Source organism: Manis pentadactyla, chromosome 17, assembly GCF_030020395.1.
Source record: "Manis pentadactyla isolate mManPen7 chromosome 17, mManPen7.hap1, whole genome shotgun sequence".
NCBI classification, from domain to species: Eukaryota; Metazoa; Chordata; class Mammalia; order Pholidota; family Manidae; genus Manis; species Manis pentadactyla.
The window spans coordinates 14,438,789-14,464,189 of record NC_080035.1 but is presented as its reverse complement, the minus strand read 5'-3'; the positions used below and the strand labels follow the sequence as shown (position 1 = coordinate 14,464,189).

At 36.9% G+C, this 25,401-nt stretch overlaps 1 protein-coding gene across 5 annotated transcripts in view; it reads right to left on the bottom strand.

The window, feature by feature from the left end:
* VWA8 (von Willebrand factor A domain containing 8) overlaps window positions 1–25,401 on the bottom strand; it is a 392,879-nt gene that overhangs the window by 196,626 nt on the left and 170,852 nt on the right. For all 5 annotated transcript variants that reach the window (XM_057494495.1, XM_036932428.2, XM_036932430.2 and 2 more), the window contains 3 exons: window positions 25,102–25,208; window positions 22,047–22,153; window positions 10,062–10,133 (listed from right to left, as the gene is read on the bottom strand). In XM_057494495.1, coding sequence (XP_057350478.1) covers window positions 10,062–10,133; window positions 22,047–22,153; window positions 25,102–25,208 — 286 coding nt within the window. The remainder of the gene's footprint in view (window positions 1–10,061; window positions 10,134–22,046; window positions 22,154–25,101; window positions 25,209–25,401) is intronic.

The window sequence follows — 25,401 nt, the reverse complement described above, 5'->3', positions numbered from 1 at the left end:
ATCCGATTTTTACATTTCACCTACAAATATTCAAGGTTATCAGAGATGACTGGTAAACTAACAAATTCACCAAAGAAAGAAGAACAAGGGATCATTTCACCTTTTTAGGAATCTTTTCAATATCTACCTCAATTTCTCCCAGAACAGCTTCAAGCCTACCACAGAAACAAAAAGAAGGAAAATATTTTCAGATTGGCATGGGCACTACAACAGCTATGTAAGCTTTAAATGGAATGAGGCAATATACATAAAATTTTAAGTAGATAAATTCAGATGAGTGATATATATGTATTAATATGTTGGCTCTGTTAAGTTCAGTGAACCTAGAGAAAAGTAAATATCATAAATGCACTGAAATGTCAGAAATCCAAAGAATTTCCTGAAAGAAACAAATCATAAAAAGCTACTACCAGGGAATTCCTGCTCCCTCCCCATCTTCAAAGTTTTTGAGTCAGCCACGCTTTTTCAAACTGCCCCTGAGCAACACAGTGTTTTAGGAGCTTACAAGCCCCGTAAGTGTAGAATGGGTTGTGAAGTCCCTCGCTGCCATTAAGGGACTCAGCCGGCTTCCTGCTCCACGTACCCTGGGATAGCTCACCCATTCCCACACCATCAGCCATCACAGAGGGCTCAGGCATCTTTCCTAAGCTCTAGTTGAGAAACGCATCCCTAACTGTCGATGGAACTTCTGCAGCAGATGTCCAGACTGAACTCACTATGCTTCCCCCAAAACCTACCCTTCTTTCTTTGAATCCCAATATAATAGCATTACCATGCACCCAGCTGCTTAATGAAGAAATCTTGGAATGTTTTTGACTACTTTATATTTTTTCCCCTGACCTCATTCAAAATGTCCCTAGAATTTTTCTAGTCTCTACCTGCAAAACTACTTTTTCTTTCTTTCTATTCTTTTCTCTTTTTTAAATTTCTTCCATCCTTCCTTCCTTCCTCCCTTGACCAATTCATCAACTATTTTAGCACCTAATGTTATAGGTACTGTACTAGCTGAGCAAGATACGATGGTAAATGAATAGACACAACCCTTGGCCACACTCACAGCTTAGAATTTAATAGAAAAACATACAGTTAAGCAAATATAATAGATACACATGCAATGAGTATTATAATATAGGGTAACCAAGATGTTTGAAGATTAAAGCGAAGGCTCAGGAAGGCCCACCACACATACCGTATTTAAGTTGAGATATTAAGGAATTAAAGAGGTAAAGGGAAGGAGGAGAAAGAGAAGTGTTCCAGGTAGAGAGAACAGTATGTGTAAAGACTCGTGTGTAATAGTGACTGGAGAGCTGGCTAGGTCTGAGAAGTCAAAGGCTAGTGCAGGAGGAAGGGACTGGTAAGAAAAACAGCTAGCACAGTAGGCAGGGTCTAGCTCTGGCAAAGCCTCAGAACCACTGAAAAGAGTTGGGACCATTACCTACAAGCACCAAGAAGCCATGGAGGTAGAGGAATAATAGGATCAGATTCTGATTTTTGAAAAATCACTCTGGGGAACTGTCTTGCAGAGAAAAAGGATGAAAGTAAAGGAAAGCAGTTTGGAAATGTCTTAAAAACTTTAGGCAGAAGATGATGGTGGCCTAAACTACAGAGCAGAGAGAAATGAATGGATTTAAGAGACATTCGGGGACAAGAACTAACAGACCTTGGCTGGACTAGACCTGGAGAGGAGAGATCAAGAAGTCAAAGTTTCTGTCTTGGGCAGCAGAATGGATGGTGGTACCACTTACTGATGTATGAAATAGGGGAGGAGAACTCAATTCGCAGGTGGGGGAGGGAAGTTTAGTTCTCAAAAAGCATTTTAGTTTTGGACATGTTTACTTCAAAGTGCCTGCTTCCCATATCTGCCCCTTGCTCTCCAATTCCCTGTCACTGCTCAAGGGCAGCCTGCCCTGCTGCTCAGACTCCTAGAAAGGATCCTATTTAGTCCCCCACCTTTGGGCTCATGACAGGTCAGTCCATAACTTGTTTAGTTATTTTTCTAAAACAGAGATCTCATCAGGTCACTTCCAACTTCATTTTAAAAGCTCTGATAGTTCCTTTCAGGAAATGCTAAAGGCCTAACTTAGGAAGGAATTTCTGTAAATTCCAGAGCAAAATGAAACAGTTACAGTGATTTGTTCTTTTCAGCCACGGTTTTTGCCTAGAAAATCCTCAGGATCACTTTAATTGAATAAATAAATAAATCTTATTTTTCCATTATAAAAATTAAACATATCATTTCTCATTGGGAAATTTAGAAAACAAAACATTACCCAATATGCAACTGCTAAAACTCTGTGCCCCAGAATGGTTTCGTCCTATGGGTTCCTAAACCACAGCCCTACAGCACTCACCATACTGCATTCTAACGGAGGGCCCAGGGCCTCGGCCAGAAGGCACACTGTGGAGGCCACGACTGGCCTCCTACCCATGTCACTTTCATCAGCATCTTACATAGAACCTGCCGGGAATGATCTCTATTAATATTTGAGAAAAGAGGGAAGAAAAGGAAAGGGAAGTCATGTGATTTGGTCTTGCTAAAAGAGATGGAAACCTCTTCCAGGATTCTTGTATTCCCTTTGTGTAAAGAAAAGGAAGGTAACATTTATGGAGTCCTCTGTTGTATGCCTGCACACCCTTGCAGTGCTTAATTAGCTGAAACCTCACGCCAGTCTTGTGAGTGGGAGGTAATGTACCAAGGCAGTTAAGAACCGTGTACACAATGGGATTTTGAAAGCAAATCCATTCTGACTCAACAGCCGGGGCTTTTCTGTTTCACCATATTGCAAAACAGAATGTCAGGAGGTAGCCTCCCTGAATGGAGATACATGAGTGTTTATATCCTGATGTCATAGAGTCAAAGATCAGTTACTTCAAGGTTATAAAATAGCCTAAAACAAGTGTCCAGGAACTTCCTGCATGGTATCCAAGGTTCAGGAGAGAGAACAGCGTGGAAGTCAAGCTGGATCTTTTCTTCTGCAGTAATTTTTTAGATGGACTCCGAGTGTTTGCCACTGTCAGTGCTCAGCCTCTCCTCACGTGTTTCCCTGAAATATCTTAGCTTTGGGCCTACCTTCTAGTTTCCCCTAATTCTTTAATAACTTTCCTAGAGTTAGATTGGTTTGTATAATATTTAGACGTGATTTTTGCATAGTGTCCTAATTTCCTTTTTAGAAAAGCTACTATGTGGATGTCATTAACAAATATCAAGGACAGTCAAAACTGACAAAATAAAGAAGGTAATATTACAGTAAAATCAGGAGAAAGAAATTGTAGCTGCTTTTTTTAACTTTAAAATTTCCACCAGATGTTGAACCTTCTAATTCTTTCCTTAAAACACTTGAAAATATACTTACTAAATTAGCAGTTAGGAGACTTGCCCCAGGATCCCTGCCTACTGTCTCTCAGACGGAGGTTTCTACCACCACTTGAGCCTAGATTTCCTAATTTGAATAAAGAGGGCCTAGATAGCTGCTCTCTAAATACTTTCTTATTCTAATATCCTTTAATCCAACAACAAAATAAGAGATTACTGCTATATGAATCACTGGAAATTTCTTATTTTCCAAATTCTCTCAGTGGACATGCATTACTTGTGTAATCAGGGAAAAATTATTAAAACTGAATAGTAAATAATTCTAAACATTTATAAAAATGGGTTTCCTATAACAGAGCCAACAAACAGTACCAAGAAGTCAGATGAGAAGACATGTATTTCAATTGCACTACTAGCTTGTTTAACTCTAAAACACACTTAAAAAGCGTCCTGACAAAATCATAACCTCCTTTTCAAACAGGAATCATACAATCCACATCTGTGCAATTTCCCTTTGAAATACTGTGCTGCTATAAATGGCAAAGACATACTCTTAGGAAGTGCAGTTATTAGGTATAACAAGCAGTCATGACAATATTGCGGGAGGGTGGAAATCAATTTGTCTGCAGGAACAAAATAAGATTCAGAATAAATCCAAGAATAATATTCACTAATAAACACTGGTTGGACAAATTAAATATTAGGATAAGGGAGAATGTCAAAGAATGCCCAGACTGTAATTCAGGCAACTTCACTAAGCAAGGAGTTTGAGTAGGAACACAAAGAAATATGATATAAAATAAAGATGTGTGCCATTATATTTAATGAAACAAAGAGGTATTTCATAGCCTAGGGACTCCCAGGCTGCTGGGGCTGCTAGAAGCATAGCACATTTAGTTATCAAATTCTCTGCTGACACTACCAGCTGGGACACAGGCAAGAAAATTTCTGGACAAACTGTTCAGTACCTCTACAGATATTAGACAATTATGCTGGCATAGCAACATGGTATATTTCTGATGTTGCACAGTAGCAGTTTGCCAGGGCTCACTTCAAATGATTAATTAGCAAAATTCACAAATTCTTCAATTTTGGCAATAAAACATTCACAGTATCTCACTATTAAATCAACAAACATTTACTAAGCTTTTACCAGAGAAAAACTAAGGCTATGATCAAAATAAGCCTTTAATTAATAGATGGAATGAAATATAAAGAAATTAGATAGCAAATTATAAGTAGAATTATATAGTAACAACGTTCATTGAGTTCTTCTTAGTGGGCACTAAACATATGTTTTCTGATTTTTATATGGTATAAAAGATTTCAGAATCGAAAGAGTATGAAACTCAGAAAAGAAAAGTTATTTTTAGCCTGGAAGAAAATGGATGTGGCTTAATTTTATTGTGCAAATTAATCAGGAACTTAAGTTGGCTTGATGAAATTTACTCTAGAAAATATTTCCTCATCAGAATTTCATCAATACTGGTATAACTGAATAAAATGCTTAAATGCATGAAAACTGGTCAACACCTCCTGGTATAAAGAGAACAGGAAGCATATCTTTTCTCTTTCATAGAGACTTGGGAGGCACATCAACTTAATGCAGTGATCAGACTTTGTTTGGATGCTGGTTGGCACAAACCAACCATAAAATGACACTGGAGATAATTGAGGAAAACTGAAAATAGGGTATCAGAATATATTAGGGGATTACTGTTAATTTATTAGGTATAATAATGGAGTTGTGGTTGTATTTCAGATAACTATTGAGATACCTATGCGGAAAATCCCTTATATAAAAGAATAATGTATCAAATGATGGCATGTAAAAGATGTTGGGGGAATAGATGAAACAAGATGGACAAAATGCTGACAACTGTGGGAGCTAAATGATGAGTACAAGGGGGTTCATTATATTCACTTTTTGTAGAATACATAAACAATTTTCATAGTAGACAATTTAAAAATGCTCTGAACTCTAAGTAATGCATAGGCCCTGGCCTATTTTAAGTACTCAACAAAAGTTAGCAATTATGTATTTTTATTGTTGTTATTACTAATGTTACTAACACAAGAATTAGTGTGGTTACTAACACAAGAATTAGTTTAGTGAAAAAAAAAAGCATGAGCTTTGGCGGTCTAAGGTTTTACTCTGCTATTAACTAGTTATGTGTGATCTTGATGAAATATTTTAGCCTTTTTAAGTGTCAGAAGGCTTATTTGCAAAATGTGGAACATAAAAATATTTAACTCAAAGGGTTGTTGTAGAACTAAATGAAATGATAAAAAAAAGCACACTGGAAATTGTAAAATGTAAATATTACCATTTTTAATCCTTACTCATAAGAAACTTATAATTTAATTACAGAAGAAATCAAATGCATATCACAACTTATAAAAATTAAATAAAAATAGTGAAAAAATACTGTACATTTTCAAAGGAAAACAAGATTATTTCTGCTTGGAGAAGACTAAGAAAGGTTTCACAGAGGAATAAAGCTCTGAGCTTTTGAAAACTGGCAGAGTTCTCACAGGCAAAGATGAGGGGAGGAAGCAGTGTATGGAGCAAACTATAAAACATGGCGGGGGGAGCAAAAGGGCAGGGGATACTGAGGAAGGGTAGGAAACTCTGGATTGGAAGAACTGGAATTTTATATTCAAGGAGTTTAGGGCCAGGTCATAAGTTGTTTTGAGTGTCTCCCTATGAGAGAGATTTGATCTGATGGGTAAGGGAGGGCCACTTTCAACTTTTGGCAGGAAAATAAAATTGAGATGCTTTCTAAGATTTATCTCACTGCTGATAGATCAGAAATTGCCATGACATTGAAAAGAGCACCTGGAGAATCAGTCTTGCAAGAACATGACTACATGAAAGTCAGGGATAGAAAAGGGATCCTAGAGGAAACTCAGCCAGAGCTGACTTTTTATTTGATAAATTTTGAATTCTGATAAAGGCAAAAACATGGATTATGGGATACAGAAGAGCTTAAGTAATAAAGTTCACTAGACTGCTATCTTGGTAAAATGATACAAAGGGCTGGTTTAAAGTAAAAAACAAAAAAAAGGAAAGAAAGAAAGAAAAGAAAGTTGAAAAATCTGGCAAATTACTGGATGTTAATGTAGAAGTGACTGAATTATTAATTGTGCCTTATTAAATACAAAATAAATTTGGATGATTTGCTTTGAAATTTTGTCTAACATCAGTAACTGGGAAAAATAATTACATATAGATGATTAAATTTTCATTTCTTAAAAAAAAATACTTCATATTTAAAAAAATCATTCTTATGTTAAGGGGGTGCTTGAGCATTTTAGAACACCAGGCCACTAAAATACTTTTTTCCTTCAAATAACTGATAAAATGCAACTGTCTCTCAAAGCCCAAGTATTCTTATGCAAAAAACAAATTTTACTCTCAGGGAGTTTTTAAACAACGACAAAAAATTAATGCACCTACTTGTTGATTCTATAACCCAAAATATTTTCAATAAATATTTTGTGTATCAAATAGAATATAGGGTATGAATCAAAAGAAAAGAAGATATGGGATTAAAAAAAGCTTTTTCTTGGGTAGAGATGGGGCAGGAAAAGCATCACTGTCAGAAAAATAAATATACATGTATTTTTCCCCTCTCATAAAGCTGAAATATTACATGAAAAGTATATGTAATGTTATAATTCAAGCAGAAAACAATGCAGGCAGAAGCATACTCAAGTGGCTTACAATATGCAGCACTATACACTAAGGGACCATCAAACATTTTAAATTTCAGGGCACTCGGACCCTTTTGACTGATAGGCAGTAATTCTGCTTCATGTACTGGAAAGTTGATGTGCTGTGACATAAAATTCCACATTGAAAATTGAAAAGATTTAAAAAAATCAATTTTATTTCACCAAAACAAGATGTGGGCCACTTTATCAACTACGATAGGTGATGCTTATGGAACTATTTTTAGCTTCCCAAATATTATGAAATCTTGTCTAGTAGAGATGCTTAGGAAAAATATCATATGGAAAGAAAAGGTGAGATTGGGTTTAATAAAAATAATAAAACCTTGAGATACTTCAAAATTAACACTTATTCTCTTTAATTTCCTCATTGTAAAAGTTGCTACAGGTTTCAACCTCAACTACTGAAAAGTTTCTTTCATGGACTTCAGCCACTTTCTAGTTTGCAAAACAGAAGCCTGGGTAGATTGTAGCTATATAGACAGTTTGTTTTGTGAGCATTCATTACATACTTTATTCTATAACCATACCAACCCTCTGCTGACATCCCTTTGATTCCTAAAGCTTCACTTCTAATGACTGCTTTTTTCTGAGTAGTCCTGGATGATTCAGAAAGAGAAAGGAAAAGGAGTCTGAGCAAGTGCTACAAATGGTTTGCTTAGTTTCAAAATAAATCATGTGATTAAAACTGGCATTTTCCCAGACGGTTGTCACTGCGTTTGAGTGAAAACACCAGTGAGGGTTGAGAGTCAGCAGTCCTCAACCTACCAAACCCACCTTTACTTGCCTTTTTCTTTTCTCATTGTTTTGTTTCACAACATGGAAATACGGAAGAAGGTGAGAAGGTGCATAAAATATTAAGTGAGGCATTGAAATACCATTGATAAACGTAGCAGGGCATTTTCAAAGCTATTGATAAAGAGACTGAATCACTATGACTGCAAAAGTACACATTCCTGAAAAAGAAACCTCCTAGACGATCAGAACTCTGAGGAAAGTACAGGGGAAGAGAACACATAACTCCATACCAGGCCTCAGCCAAGCACATGTCTGTGGGGTACTTGCTCTGCATTTGCCAAAGAATATTGTGAGTGGCTTCATACTCCCTCGTACATTCCAAAGGGAAGCAGTCAAGAGCCTCGCCGTAATGCACCTGGGGGGCATTATGATAAGTGAGAAAAGTGAGACCCAGACAAACAGGGCATGGCATCACTTTATAAGTGGAATCCAGAAAAGAAAAAAAAGAGTCAAACTCTTAGAAACAGAGTAGAAAGGTAGTTGCCAGGGGGTGCAGGTGGTGAAAATAGGAAGAGGTTGCTAAAAAGGGGCAAACTTTCACCTGTAAGATGAATAAGTATGAGGATCTACTGTATAACATGGTGACTATAGTTAATAACACTGTATTATGTATTACATAATTTGAAAGGAACCGAAATTAGCCAAAGTACTTGAAAAGTTCTATTTAGATTTTAACCAGCCACTTCGGTCCAATTTCCCCTCCCTGACCTGGTAAAGGTAAAGCATGCACTACGTATATCTCATTGAATTAGCTAAATACTAATTAGCACTTAATCATCGTTAGAAATTTTAAATAATTAGTGTTTCATTATTCTGCCTAGTGAGAATGCTGTCGGTCTCTAGCATATATGGATATATAACCATATCCAGTTGAATAGGCCACTTAATTATTCACTCTGTTAAGTGGGCATTTCCTAGAGTCTATTCAATGTTTCCTTTACTAAACAGTTGCAAATTTACAAAACAAGGAATTCAGTCAAATCTTAGAATGTCCTGAAAATAATCAACTAAGTTTAAATTTTAAATTTATATTACTTCTAAATCATTTTGACTACTCATTAGGAATTTATTCCAGGTTGTTCTCTAAAATCCAGCTATTCATGCACCAAATAGTTTGTTCAGTAGATAGATGGCATAAGTTTTATGGCATAAACTTTAGTATAAATTTAATGGACTAAAATATAAAGAATATGTATTGTTTTTATAAGTAAAAAAAAGGAAAAACAAAGTTTGTTACCTTAAGACCAATTAAAAAAAACCCCAAAGGTGTAATTTACTGTGAATCCAAAATTCAATTGAGAAAAATTATCAGAACCGTCTAAATATAAAATATTCATCCATTCTTTCCATAAACACATACTGAATATCTACCATGTAGCAAGCATTGTGCTAGCAACCGAGGATACAGGGATAGTAAGAGAACCATGGTCTCTATCCTTGAGGATCATAAAGACAGTTGGGACATGTAACTATAGTAACATATGACTAGTATGATGACAGGGAGGTAGATAGGCATAGAAGGAGAGTAAACCTAACTCAGCTCGAGACAGGGAAAGCCTTCCCAGGATTTAGGCGAAAGCAGTGTGGGAAGGGGACCAGGACTGCTCCATGCAAAGAGAATTTTCCAGTATATGTACCAAGGACCAGGGTGAGATAAGAAACTGCAGGAAGTCAGAGTGGCTCCAGCTAACACCATGTGAGAGAAGGGAGGGAGCCAAGGCCTAGGACTAGGCAGGCAGGCAGATCCTCCGGACACTGTAAGCCATACTGAAGACTACACCTACAGGCAAGGGGGGCCAACTGAAATGAAACAGAGGGACTCAGTCAGATGTGAGTTTTACAAGTATTAATCTGGCTGCAGAGCAAAGAGTAGATCAGAGTGGAGTAAGACTGGACTGGGGTGGAGCTCTATTAGGAAACTATTGCTGTAGCAGGTGATGGTGAGCTGGGCTAGGGTGGGAAAGAGTAGATATTTATGAGGTAAACTGACAGAAGTTGATGGATGATTGAAGAGGGGTGTGCGTAATTTAAGCCCTGAGGTTAATTCTAAAGTTTAGAAGGCAGAAGACCCTTATAGTTTAATTAAACTAGTCAGTTAGTTAGAAAATAAGAGAATCATTTCTAAAAACTTATTCCAACAAGGAGAAGAAGCTTACTGCTTTTAAACTGTTACTATCGTTTGTTCATAAGTACCTGAGTTCCAGCCATAACTCACCTGGTTGCCAACCAATAAAAGGTGTTCTCCAAGAAGAAAGTCCTTGAGCATGTCTTCCATCACTACCATGTGCTAAAGAAAAAAGAACTAGAGTTAACTGCGTTTTTGCATGATGAAGGTGAAATGAAGTTATAAAGATATCTTCATGGAAAGTAAAACATTTAGAGTTCTGATTCAAGATGGCTGTGTAGGAAGATCTTGAGGTCCCCTCCTCCCACAGAAACACAGAATCTACAGCTACAGGTGGAACAATTCCCTTTTAAGAAAACCTAAAGTCTGGCTAAGTGATGACCACATATCAGGTGAACAAGAAAAAAAAAACTATACCAAAGTGGGTAGGAGAGGCTGGACACAATTTCACAACAAACCCCAACTCTGGTGAAGCATCCTACAAACAGGAGGAAGCTCAAACCCCAGAGTTTCTCCCTGAGGAGCAAAGGGTTTGAGCCCCACATGGGGCATCCCACCGAGAGATGAGCCTCCCAAATATCTAACTTTGAAAGCCATCAGGACTCACTACCCAGTCATCTGTGAAGGAAGCCACTTTGCTTGTCCTGAAACTTCCGCCCGAGGAGCAAGCTTCAGGTTTGGCACACATTTAGTGGCCCATGGAGCTGTTCTCAAGGAACATGGGCTATGGATGCATGGTGGCCTGCTCCCTCTGCCTTCCTCAGCTCACCATTATCACCCAGAAAGGAGCTTGTGCACTTGTGGGGAGCCCCACTAGTGACTGTTGCCCAAGGGACACTTTTAGATTAGCTGGCTGTAGTGGCCAGCAGGAATTATACTTGCAGTCCTACAGGACTGTATATATTTGCATACTTTTAAAAGCTTATGTCTGAAGGTGTGGCTTCCAGTCAACCTGAACCTAGGCACTGTGATCCTCTCCTTTGGGACAAACACTGACAGGTCTTGGGACATCCTCAACTACTGGGAGCTATTAAAAATATAATAGGCTGCTTGGACAAGCACATGATTTCAAAGACAAACGAGCAGAGGCAGGGTTGAATGGCAATGGCCACTCCTTCAAGCCTGGTAAGGGTGGTTGTTTCATATACTGCATAGAAACCAACACAGAGGGTCAAGCAAAGTAAATAGACTGAGGACACATTTCAAATGAAAGAACAACATTAAACCTCAGAGAAAAAGCTTAATGAAACAGAGATAAGTAATTTACTTAATAAAAAGTTCAAGATAATTGTCATAAAGATGCCCACCAAACTAGGGAGATGGGGAGATAAATTGATGAACACAGTGAGAACTCCAAAAGAGACAGAAAATATAAGAAAGTACCAAATGGAAGTCACAGAGCTGAAGAATACAATCACTAAACTGGAGGGGTTCAACAGCAGATGAGGTGAAGCAGAAGAAAGAATCAATCAATTCAAAGACCAGGCAGTGAGACTCACCCTATCAGAGCAGCAAAAAGAAAAAAGAATGAAAAAATGTGAAGATAACTTAAGGGACTTACGGAACAACATTAAGCAGGCTAACATTCACATCACAGAGCACCCAGAAGGAGAAGAGAAAGAAAAAGAGGCAGAAATCTTATCTGAAGAAATAATGGCTGAAAACTTCCCTAACTCTGAGAAGGAAATAGATATCTAGATCTAGGAAGACCAGAAAGTTCCAAATAAGAGGAACCCAAGAGACCCACAATAAGACATTATAATCAAAAAGTGAAAAGTTAAAAATAAGGAGACAGTATTAAAAGTAGCAAGAGATAAACAGCTTGCTATATACAAGGGAAGTCTCATGAGACAATCAACAGATTTTTCAGTAGTAACTTTACAGATCAGAAAGAAGTGGCATGATAAATTCAAAGTTCTGAAAGAAAAAAACTGCCAACCAAAAATAGGCTACCTGGTCACAAAACAAGTTATTCAGAAATGAAGGAGAGATAAAGAGTTTTCCAGACAAGCAAAACCTAAAGGAGTTCATCACCACTAAACCAGCCTTACACAGGTTAAAGGCACTTGATTAAGCTGAGAAGAAATGGCACTAATTAGTAACAAGAAAGCATATGAAAGAGTAAATCTCATTAGAAAGGTAAAATATAGAAAAGTAGTAGATTAAACACTTACAAAGATAGTATGAAGGTTAAAAGACAAAAGTATTAAAAATAACTATAATTACAATAAGTAGATAAGGAATATACAAGATAAAAAGATGTAAAACGTATCATCAAAAACATAAAACATATGGAGGGAGAGTAATAATGTTGAGCTTTATAATGGCATTAAATTTAAGTTGTTAACAATCTATTTTAGATTGTTATAGATATAAGTGATATATGTAAGTCTCATGGCAACCACAGAGTAAAAGTGTACAGTAAATACACAAAAGATAAAGAGAAAAGAATATTTTTTGATGACAATAAAGTCATCAAACCACAAAGGAAGAGGACAAGAAAAGAGCATAGAGGAACTACAAAAATAGCTGAAAAACAATTAACAAAAGGGCAATAAGCACATACCTATCTTTAATTACTTTTAACATAAATGACTAAATCCTGCAATAAAAAAAACAGAGTGGCTGAATGGATTTAAAAAATGAGACCTACCTATGTTGTCTATGAGACTCAGTTTAGATGCAAGAACACACACGGACTGAAAATAAAGGGATGGAAAATGATATTCCACACAAATGGAAACCAAAAAACTAGAGTTGGCTATATCAGTACTTATATCAGACACAATAGACTTTAAAACAAAGCCTGTAATAGGAGACAAAGAAGGGCATTACATAATGATGAAGGCATCAGTCCAGCAAGAAGTTTTAACATTTGTAAATATTTATGCATAGGAGCACCTAAATATATAAAGCAAATATTAATAGTCCTAATGCAGGAATACAAAAATAGTAGGGGACTTTAATACCCCACTTACAATAATGGATAGATCATCTAGACAGAAAATCAGCAAGAAAATATCATCCTTAAGTGATATGTTATATCAGATGGACTTAACAAATATTTACAGAACATTCCATCTAAAAGTAACAGAATACACATTCTTTTCAAGTGCACATGGAACATTTCCCAATATATATATTAGGCCACAAAGCAAGTTTTAATAAATCTAAGAGGATTGCAATCATATCAAGCATCTTTTCTGACTGCAAAGGTGTAAAACTAGAAATTTCATGAAGAAAACTGGAAAACTTACAAATCTGTAGATATTAAACAACATGTTACTGAACAACCAATGAGACAAAGAAGATATCAAGAGAGAAATAAAAATGCTTTGAGACAAATGAAAATGGAAATGTGACATAGCACAACTAAACAATGTGGTATTGGCATAAAAATGACACACAGATCAACAGAACAGAACAGAGAGCCCAGAAATAAAACCATGCATACATGGTCAATTAATTTATAACAAAGGATCCCAATATACAATGGAGAAGGACAGTTATCTCAATGAATGGTGTTGGGGAAATCGTACAGCTACATTTGAAAGAATGAAATTGGACTACCATCTTATACCATTCACAAAAATTAACTCCAAATGGATTAAAGAATTGAACATTAGACCTGAACCTGTAAAACTTATGGAAAGAAAACATAGGTAGTAACCTTTTATATAGGTCTTGGTGATGATTCTTTTACTGACTCCAAAAGCAAAAGCCACAAAAGCAAAAAGAAACAAGTGGGACTACATCTGATCAAAAACCTTCTGCACAGAAAAGGAAGCCACCAACAGAATACAAGCAACATACTGAATGTGAGAAAATGTTTGCACATCATGTATTTAATAAGGGCCTAATATCCAAAATACATAAAGAACTCACAACTTAACAGCAAAAAAACAATCAGATTAAAAACTAGGCAGAAGACCTGAGGACACATTTTTCCAAAGCATACATACAGATGGCCAACAGATACATGAAAGATGCTCAACATTAGTAATCATTAGGGAAATGCAAATCAAAACCACAATGAGATACCACATGCCTGTTAGAAGGTTTATTATCAAAAGGACTAGAAATAACAAGTGTTGGCAAGGATGATGGAGATGAAAAATCCCTTGTGCACTATTGATGGGAGTGTATCTGGTATAGCCACTACGGAAATCAATATAGAGATACCTCAGAAAATTAAAAATAGAACTTTCATATGATCCAGAAGTTCCACTTCTGGATATTTATACAAAGAAAATGAAAACACCAATCAAAAAGATATATGTGCTCCCACATTCACTGCAGCATTAACTACAACAGCCAAGATAGAGAAACAATGTAGCGTCCATCAATAGATGAATGGATAAAGAAACTGTGGTATGTATATACATACACACACAGTGCAATATGATTAACTTTATATATATATATATATATATAACCAATTTCATAGATACAAAGAATAGATTGGTGATAGCCAGAGGTGGGGAGTGGGGGCTGGTAGAAATGGGTGAATTGTTTTTGTTTTTGGATCGAGGAGCCAAGATGGCAGCATGAGTAGGGCAGTGGAAATCTCCTCCCAAAACCATATATATATATATATTTGAAAATACAACAAATACAACTATTCCTAAAAGAGAGACCAGTGGATACAGTACAATAGCCAGGCTACATCTACATCTGCGAGAACTCAGCACCTCACGAAGAGGGTAAGATACAAGCCGCGACCCGGCAGGACCGAGCGCTCCCCCCACCCCAGCTCACTGGTGGGAGGAGAGGAGTCAGAGAGGGGAGGGAGTGGAAGCCCAGGACTGCTAAATACCCAGCTCTAGTAATATGCACCGGGAGCACAGACACACATTGCATGGTGTGCTGGATATCAGGGAAACAGAAAAGTAAAATCTGCGAGTGGGTCCCTGCAGCTGGCTCCCCTGCAACAAAAGAAAAGCGAGTGCCTTTTGAAAGTCTTAAAGGGACAGGGCCTCACTGCTGGATGGAAGTGTCCCGGCACACAGCCCAGCAGCTGGGAATTCTGAAGAACTTCGGGCAACCCAGCCCCCTGGGTGCCAACGCACCCCTGAAGCCCCTCACAGCGATAGGCAGCCTGCCAGTTCTTCCCCCAGCCAGCGCGGCCCTGACACAGCAGCCGAGCAGCTGGAGAGTGGTGCGCATGCCCGCAGTGGCAGAACAGCCAGAGAGCAGCCACGCCCACAGCACCCACCCAGAATCTCCTCCCGGTGCACAGCCACCTGGGCCAGACCCAGGGGCCGCCGCCGGCATGCAGCTACCCGGTGCAGAGGAAACCGGGGCAAGGCACAAAGGGGCGCTGTTCTCGCAGGAGAGCACACCCGGCGTGCCTGCCACTCCCCGCAGGGCTCTGGGCTGCCCTGATGGCAACCCCACCCAAGGCAGCTTAGGGGATTAATCCGGAGGCTGCTCCACGAGTGGGGGTAATGGACACAGGGCAGAGAAGGGCAAGGTGACCAACAAGCAGGAAAGGACTTTGTTCTCCCAGCTGACACATGTGCTACCTGCCTACAGCTACCTTTATCACCATGAAAAGGCAGAAGAATTTGGTCCAACACAGAATTACCCAGACAACCCCTGAGAGAGGGCCTGGGGAGATAGATTTAACCAATCTTCCTGAAAAAGAATTCAAAATAAAGGTCATAACCATGCTGACGGTCCTGCAGAGAAATATGTAAGAGCTAAAGGATCAAGTTGGGAGGAAGAATACAGAAATAAAACAATCTCTGGAAGGACTTAAGAGCAAACTGGATGAGGTGCACAAGGCCGTTAATGGAATAGAATAAGAGAACAGGAACACAGAGAAGCTGAGGCAGAGAGAGATAAAAGGATCTCCAGAAATGAAAGAATATTAAGAGAACTGTGTGACCAACCCAAATGGAACAATATTCACATTATAGGAGTACCTGAAGAAGAAAAAGAGAGAAAAAGGGATAGAAAGTGTCTTTGAAGAAATAATTGCTGAAAACTTCCCCAAACTGGGAAAGGAAAAGGTTTCTCAGACCACGGAAACACACAGAACTCCCAACACAAGGGACCCAAGGAGGACAACACCAAGACATATAATAATTAAAACGGCAAAGATCAAAGACAAGGAGAGAGTATTAAAGGCAGCCAGAGAGAGAAAAAAGGTTACCTACAAAGGAAAACCAATCAGGCTATCATCAGACTTCTCAACAGAAACCTTACAGGCCAGAAGAGAATGGCATGATATATTTAATGCAATGAAACAGAAGGGCCTTGAACCAAGAATACTGTATCCAGCATGATTATCATTCAAATATGAAGGAGGGATTAAACAATTCCCAGACAAGCAAAAGTTGAGGGAATTTGCCTCCCACAAACCACCTCTACAGGCTATCTTAGAGGGACTGCTCTAGATGGGAGCACTCCTAAGGCTAAATAGATGTCAACAGAGAAAATAAAATCACAACAAAGAAAGCAGACCAACCAAATACAAAGGCAAAAAATAAAATCAACTACTCACAAAACCAGTCAAAGGAAACACAAAAGAGTACAGAATAAAACACCTAACATAGAAAGAATGGAGGAGGAGGAATAAGAAGGGAAATAAAGAATTGTCAGACTGTGTTTATAATAGCTTAATAAGAGAGTTAAGTTAGATGGTTAGATAGTAAAGAAGCTACCCTTGTAACTTTGTTTTTGTTTTTCTAGTTTAAATAAATTCGATTTTTTTAAAAAAGAAAGTAAACCATCTCTTAAAGTAGACAATCTTAAACAATTTGATTTTAGTGTCGTGGTTGCAAGTTTGTAAACTAATAGGTAACTGAATACTGAAAACCTGCAATATTCCACCTGAGTAAGACTAAGTCACTGACCAATATTTCAAAGAGTTTTTATAATTCATCTCAATACTTTTCAGCTATTGCTGTATAAAGTTGGCTTATAATTTAATGCAATATTTAAATTAACACTTGCTTATGTATATATACAAAGGCTTTCTAAAATAATTGAAGATTTCCATGGAACATTTTACACTGACTTTTTCTTAACTATTACCTTTAAAGGATGTATAGCTTTAGAAATGAAAATATATTATTTACCTCCACCTTTTAAAATTCCAATATAACACAATATAATAACAGAACAAGATTTAAGTTTTTGCAATAGCCACAGGAAATGACATTGCTCTTTTGTATGTTGAAAAATAGGACAACCTTAAGTAGGTCAAAAGGCTCACTGGAGGGTTGAGGGGAGAATCTTTTCTCAGAACAATTAATAACTCTATTACGTTCTCTTGGTTTTTCTGTGTCAAAACAATAAGGGCCTCCTAAGTATTGAAGTTACTGAAGTTCCTTGTTTGTAAAAAAGGCAAATTAACTTTTTGTATGTAATACATACTGCAGATATTTTTCTAGTTTGTCACTTGCTTTTTTAAAGATTTAGTTTATAGATTTCTTTTTACATCTGTAATATTTTCCTCTGATTTGTCAAATTAAGCAGTACTTTCAGAGTTTCTTTCTTAGGAAAAACTGAGGAAGTGTTTTCTCTCCTTCAAAAACAGATGAGTATTACCTAATGTTTATCTTGGTAGTTTTTTGTTTCTGTTTTTAATGCTCTCAGATACAATATGGAGCTAGAATTTTAACAATGCTTGAAGTAGAGTGGGCATACCAATTTATTGTCCATTCTGAAACACTTTTGAGAATAAGAGACATTTTTAATTCTGGGACATTTAAATTCATTAAAGATTCTAGATTTTTAATTATTCTGGGACAACAAATATAAGCAGGGACTCTCTCAAGCAAACCTAGGTCTATGGTTACTCTATTTAAAGGGAGTCTTAGAAGACCCTTATAACCTGGGTTCTAGAGATAATATGGTCTAAAAACCTCTTCCTTGCCAATTTCCAAGCAACATTAAGTTCTTTCAGTAATAAATGAGCTCATCTGAATAAGGAATAGATAGAAAAGTTGGAGTGAGCACCTGTAGAGTCAGATAAAAAAGCAATGTGAATATCTAAAAATAATCCAAACTATAGTTGAATTCCTCTTTTTTCATGTCCTCCTGCTTCATGCCCTCATTCCATCCAACTAGATTATTCACATCAACAAACATTAGCTAAGGCTAAGGTCACTGCGTCTAAAATTCTTCTTTTAACACTTTGGCCTACTTAGTACTCCAGACAAGTTCTTAACTCCAGACAAGTTCTTAACAATCTCCTCTCCCAGTTCTCTCTCTCCTGATTCCTTTCTACCTCTCTAACAGTTTCTCTCTGTAGTTGGATCTTCTTGCAGCAATTCCTTAAGATTTCCCACATGTCCCTTCATTTGTTCTCTCTTGGTACCTTTCTATATGCTCTCCTGGGAAAGGGGGGTCACAGTATAGGGCAGAGCAAGTTGTGCATGTTGCTTGTGGGTGCCCACCTGAAGGTGCAGAGAGGGCTGTGTGCTGAGTTAGGCACCCGCATACCAGTACTTGCAGAGCTACTGCTGACTGCTCTCCCTAAATCCTCTCGTCCACTCCGTGGCTTCAACTACCAACTCAACACTGATCTTCAGCTGAAAGCCTTCTCTCTCAACTCCAGCCCCTGGTGACCATTAAACTGAGTGGTTATCTCCCAGTCTCTGCAAACTCAACATATCTAAAGCTTGCCTCATTATATTCTCTTCAACTTTACTCTTTATCCTACACCTTTTATCCTGATTAATAGCATCATTTTCTACCACCCACCAAACCTCTGTCATTCTCCTCCTCCTGCCCACCTTACTCCCACCTTATCCAATTAAACTCTAAGTCTAAGCCATTAACCCACACAAAAGTCAACTGTATGTATCTTTCCTTTTCTATCCCCCCAGCTTTCATTTAGTTTTTTTTTATCTTAGGCCTAGATTATTATCAGCCAGTTTGGCTTCTCCAACTCCAGTCTCTCCTTGAGCCAATGTGCTCTCTCCAACATCAACGGCCATTTCTTTGTTCAAAATCACATCACTTCTTTTTCAAAATTTCTTATATGACTCCTAATACCTTAGGAACAAAGGTATTTTTCTCTCTTTTTGCTAAAGGCTAATTGTTATTTTTATTTATTTAGTTAGTTATAACCAACATACAATATTATATTAATTTCAGGTGTACAACATAGTGATTCATTGTGAAATGACCACCACAATAAGACTAGTTACCATCTGTCACCATACAAAGTTAACACGGTATTACTGATTATATTCCCCATGTTGCACATTATATCCCCATGACTTATTTTATAACTGTAAGTTTGTATTTCTTAATCCCCTTCACCCATTTCCCCCACCCTCAGGCCCCTTCCCTCCCCTCCACTTTCTTGATTTAGTCTCAGCCTCATTTCCTATACTTTCTTCCTACTCTGTGTTCCAGTCATAGGCACAATTTAGAATAATTTTCTCTTTACTCTTCTGTTTACTTTTCCACCAGACTATGTGCTCCCTGAGGGAGAATCTTTGCCTTTCATCTAACACCGAGTTCCACTGACTCCCTACCTCCTAAATAGCCCTGTAATGTGTCCTCGTCACTCTGGCCCACTGCAGCTGCCTTTATTCAGATCCTTCATAACTTTTACCAGGATTATTGCAACAGCTTCCTAACTAGACTCTCTGCCTTGGTTCCAACCTATATATAGACAATATTAAAGAGTGAATGCAAAGTTAGCAAAAGTGGAAAGGTGCTTAAAATCTTTCAATGGCTTCCTCACGTCTGAACATTATCTAAATTCCTTAATTAGCAAGGCCCGGATGATCTGACCCTTTCCAAACTTACCTCATTCTTGACATTCGCAGTTGTAACTTCAGCTCTGGGCCAGTGACAATTAATTATGTGAGTTCTCTAAATGAGCTATTCTTTCACATAACCAAGTCTCTGGAAATGCTAGCCTATTTGAGAGAAGCTCTCAACTTTTTCTGTAACTCATTTTCTAGGATCATTCTAATGGAGGACCATCATCTCATCAATGCTCCACAGTAACCTGTGCGTACTTCTATCACACTGTATAGTAACCATGTGTTCTTGTCTTTCTCCCCTTGACAGATGCAAGCATTTGAGCCCTGGAGCTGCATATATGTGTGCATTTTAATCTGTGTATCCTAATAACTTAGAAGAAGGATTGACACATGAAAGAAATTAAAACTTTTCAGAACTAGAAGTCATTAGGCTTAAGAGGCTATTGATTTCTCTTTCATTCAATTTCTCCTCCTTACTACTATAATACTTCTGAGACACAGACCTAGTGAAATAATACTCGAGATTATGAACATTCAAAACCTTTTTCCTTTTTTTTTCATTAATCTACTCAACATATACTTATGCAGCCATCAGTACATGCCAGGCACTCTGCTATTTTCTGGAGACACAAAATGAAGCAAACACAAGTCTGCCTTAATGGCATGGAAAACACATTTAAAAACTCAATTTCAACACAGTGTGGCAAATGGACTGCAGGGCATAAAATAAGATGGTATGGAAGCACCTAAATATTCAAAAGGCACTGAAGACTATGGCTTCAAAGATGAAGTGCAGCATAAAAGGAAATAGTAATATATGCAACAAGAGCAAATTTAATGAAGACACCATTCCTAGAATTAGTATAGTTAAATTTTCATTAATGGTTAATTCATGTTTTATGAAGAGAAGGTACATTTGGAAACAGGTTATGGAAAGTCCCTCAGGGCCACTGTGTAAAGTTCACAGCAGCCCTGCGGTCCTTAATGTCTATGTCACAAACACCATGGCAACAGACCTGTGTTCAAGGGCAAAGTGGCCCTCCCTGCTACTGAATTTCCTGCATTCTTATGTGCTATGAAGTATTTTCAACTGTTGTTACCCGGGAGTTTTGTAACATATCACTTATAACAAAGTTTCCTGATTCTTTTTCCTTTATTCCTTTCCATTACATGGATAGAATGTGATAACATCAATGCTTGGAAGTAGTATATTTTCCTTACAATCATGTTTTGTCTTTATTTGTTTTTGTCTTAGTTTCTGTTTTTTTCTTTAATTTTTTTCTTTATTTTCTGTTCATTTATCCACTGCTTATATAAGAGCATTAATGCTCTAGATAAAAAACAAAACCTATATTAGTTAATGGGATATGGAATGAATGAATCTAAGTTATGCTTTTTTTCTAGGTCATAGATAATAATCACAGCTCTGACAGATTTCAAAATATTTAATCAAGATTTTTATTGAGAAAGAAGACTCTGTAAAAATACTGGTAATATAAAGTAGGGATATAAATTATGGTACTCACTGAACAACAAAGAGGGTTGGGAAATGGCAGATAAAAAATAAATTTTACTTTTCTTTTTACTTTAATTTCCCTAACTTCTTAATATAGTAAAGATAACAAAGTCTTCTAACATAATTTATAAAAGTAAGGTTATTATTTACATGCAGATTAGTGACCATATATTAGAAAAAAATTTAAGTGTCTTTCTTATAAAATAAATACATAACCACCTGATAGAAATTCTGGAAAAGAAAAAAATCCTTTTATATTATGAGTAATTTTCTTTGGAAAAACTTCTTATTAAAGTGCACATCTACAATAAAGCTTTCTGGGTACACACTTATTTCTTAGTGGATGGTACATAATTATTCATTAGCTATTCTCCTCCATTAAACAAAAAAAAGGAAAAGTAAAGAACAGAAAAATACCAGGAATTTTTATGAAAGAGAAAGGAATATGAAGAAAAGAATGCACAGGACACACCTCCCTCTTTGAACTACTGAAATCATTTAACAGAAAAGCAAAAGGGAAGATGAGGATTAGTTATATTTTGTTTTCAATTTAATAATATCCTCACTTTATTTGCCTGAAAAATATAGTATATGTGCACAAACAAAACTTATTACCCTAATCACAGCAGCATCTCTTCCAGTTTTCAAATATCTTTGGAATTTTAAATTCTACAATGCCTTAATAAAAGATGTTTCAACACCTCATTTTGCGTCATCCAAACTGAACTTAGCAAATTACAAAAATAATTAAATCAGTTTCATTATGGAATTAACTACCACAATGTAAGAGGTTATTTATCCATGAGGGCAAAGCGATGGTCTTACCTGAATGTTGTCATAGAACAGAACATCGGGCACTTTCATTCTCTCATGGGCATCGCAGACCGGCGCACTAACAGCTCCAATCCTCAGAGACCCAGATGCTACTTCACCTAAACATTTCACACAGGACAGAGTCACGGGCAGCACTGTCATCAGAGAGGCCAAGCCTGGCCTGAACAGAATACAGTACAGCCTCTAGGATCTCGTAGGCTGAGCAAGGATTTAATTTAACATCTAAAAGAAATAAGCTTGAAGGTGATGATAAAATACAATAGCTCTACTAAAAAAAGCTTAAAGCTCTACAAAGAAAGAATTAACATGTTCTAAAATGTAATACATTTTATTTAAAAAAATGTATATAGCAAATAGCATATAAATGAAATTTAAAGAGAGATAAAATACACATTCAGAAACTCTGAAGTACCTTGGATATCATTTTTTAAGAACCCACCTATTGAAAAAACTCACTGAGAATCCCTTAGAGCTTCAGTTAAAAACACAGATGAACCAACCCATCCCTCTCAAATTACTATTTTCAGGAATGGTCTTGGAGATCTGTATTTTCAAATAAGACCCCAGGTGCTACACAGTTACTCTGTGGTAATTATTATTGTACTGTCTCCTATTTGCTTTAAATAGTTGGTCTAGAATAGAATGTGAGCTCCTTGGAGCCAGGAAACTAAATAACAAATTTCTTCAAGTCAGGGAATATAATTTCATATGCATTACCTACAGTAAGGAAATATACATATTCACTCTCTGACATACTTCAAGGTCATAATAACATTAATACAAATAGTTGTATTTGTACCGATGATCACAATAGCATTTATTTATTTATGGAGGACCTTTTATGTGCCAGATCTCAAACTAGGAGCTTCAATTCATTGGTTTCTCATATACTTTCATGTAATTCTCTTAACAATGAGACAAGGAGCATGAAAAGACTAAAAAGGACATAAAATGAGTACATTGCTTCTAATCATGCAGCTAGTATTAGTAGAGCTAAAAATAGAACTTAGTATAGTCAGATGTACTTTCTGCCATGTGGGGTATGTTCAATCCCTTGACTTCAAATAATATTTCATCCTGTGGAAATATCCTGGCAAGCAGATTAGACAATTACAATGCCTTAAACAATTGACCCGTCCTTCCTGCCTACCCGCACTTCATATAAAAAAATTGCTATTTTTGTGCTAAAGCATCTTGAAAGACAAGGGGAAAGTAACATTTGTGTCTATGGAGTACCATGAACAATTCTGAGCTAAAAATAAACATCACACTGTTTAATGACTGCTGAGTGCTACACATCTGCCAAAGCACAGGAGACCTCTCCCTCCAACAGATTCTTGCCATTTTCCTTTTACTCACAGGTCTGTAGGGAAGAAAAACTATGAACTGTCATGCTGAGAATTTACTATTATTTACTACCATTAAGTCTCTGAAATAGACCCAATATCAAACTGTAAAGGAAAAGACCAGGATCATGGCAGTCAATTTACTATATATTAGTATGTTGAGATGACAAACTTATTTCAGGTTCAAATAGCATCTGATGTCATCTACGGTTTAGTTTATGGACATTTCTCTTTAGTAGATTAAGGGCTTTAACAATTCAATTCACTCAACTACTGTTTGCTGTTAACATTTCAAGCTAGAAAAGGGAAATGCATGCAGAGAGGGTGAGGCTACTTCTGCCCTCGTTGAAAGCTGGCTTAGCTGTCTTCTAAGTATCTCATAGGGTTGCATTATTTTGGCAAATTTGTCCAAGTCCTCAGCCTGGTAGGCTAAAAACTTGATTTCTGTCATTACAATTGAGGGCAAACCTAACCCTCAGGGGAATATTGTAGTCTCCTGAAACATATATTCTGATCTATATCTAAATTCTTATATTTAAACCTGAATTGCAAAATATTACATTGCAATGAACACTGCATCTTTCATATGGACTACATGATACACTGGTTGCCATATCACCGTATTATTAGAAGGGAGACTTGCATGGAAAGCCAAATCCTCATCAGAAGGTCATTTGGTGAACCTTTCCTCTGAACAAAGAGAGTGAATTAAATGAATTCTCTACAAGAGAGATGACATTAAAGATGAGTGGAACCAGGTAAGTCAAAAAGTCTTTTAAGTTAATTCCCGAGGCAAGGCTTAGAAGGGAACTGCTAACACTAGCCTCTTGCCAAGACTAAACAATCGATAACCCGAATGATGATGCCATCTTTCTTTGGATGTATTCTAGGATTCAGTCAATTAACATTGAGTCCCAGAGTTATTGTTTCTTTTTGTTGACTCTGCATATCTGTACCTAGATTCAGCAGTATGTTGAGTTGATGATTTTACTCTGAAAAAGTCATATTATTTCCTTAATGCCAAATTCTTGTCTCAGTGTACACCCCCTATTAAAAATGTCTATGCCAAAAAGAGCCACAATAAGTCCCCTTTAGAGAGTGGTCACACAATAGATGTTTTCATAAAATAGGTAATTATCTTAAAAAATAGAGAACCTTTCCTTGTACTGTAATTGAAGAATAGACAACTTTTATAGGAAAGCTAACCTTCCTCCAGACTCAAAATTATACTTGCGGTTATCCAGAAGAGAGTACCACAAAAGACATTACAGGTGGACATGCAATGCATAAGAAGACAGTTTTCCAAACATGTCACCTAGGACACTGGTCCTCAGAAAGTAAATGTTGTGTAAAGAAAACAGAACTGTAGATTCTATGGTGAAATACATTTAGGAAAAAAGGTAAAAACAAAATTCAGCAAGTTTATTCACAGCAGGAATTCTCAGAGCCTTTAATATGTTTGTGTCAACTGTGACTTTTGGATGAGAGGTCTTGTTTCTGGTATGCACTTAAATCAAGCAACTACTCTGATTTAACTTGTAAGTGGGTTGCAAACTTTTTTTTACATTAAAGGTTCATTTCCTCAATTTATAAGGTTCATTTCCCAATATATAATACAAAATGATGGAAGACAAAACCATTTTTATTTAATTTAAAATGATAATTATTTCACTTAAAAAAGAAACAAATCAAATACTTACATTTGTAATCCTTCAATTCTGGTTCCAGATTACTATCAGTACTTATTTCTATTGTAGCATCCACCAGATTTTTTTCTAATGCTGACCTTGCAAGGCTTGGTAAAAACCTGGTGGGGTGGGAAGGATGGAGTGATGAAATGATTCCTAAGTATATTCTGACATGTACACACACACACACACACACACACACACACACACACACTCTTTCTCTCTCTCACTAATTACAACCAATTAAGGAATACCAATCTTGATCTGTGAAATGCAAACATGACAACTTTTAGAACAAATATAAATTATAAA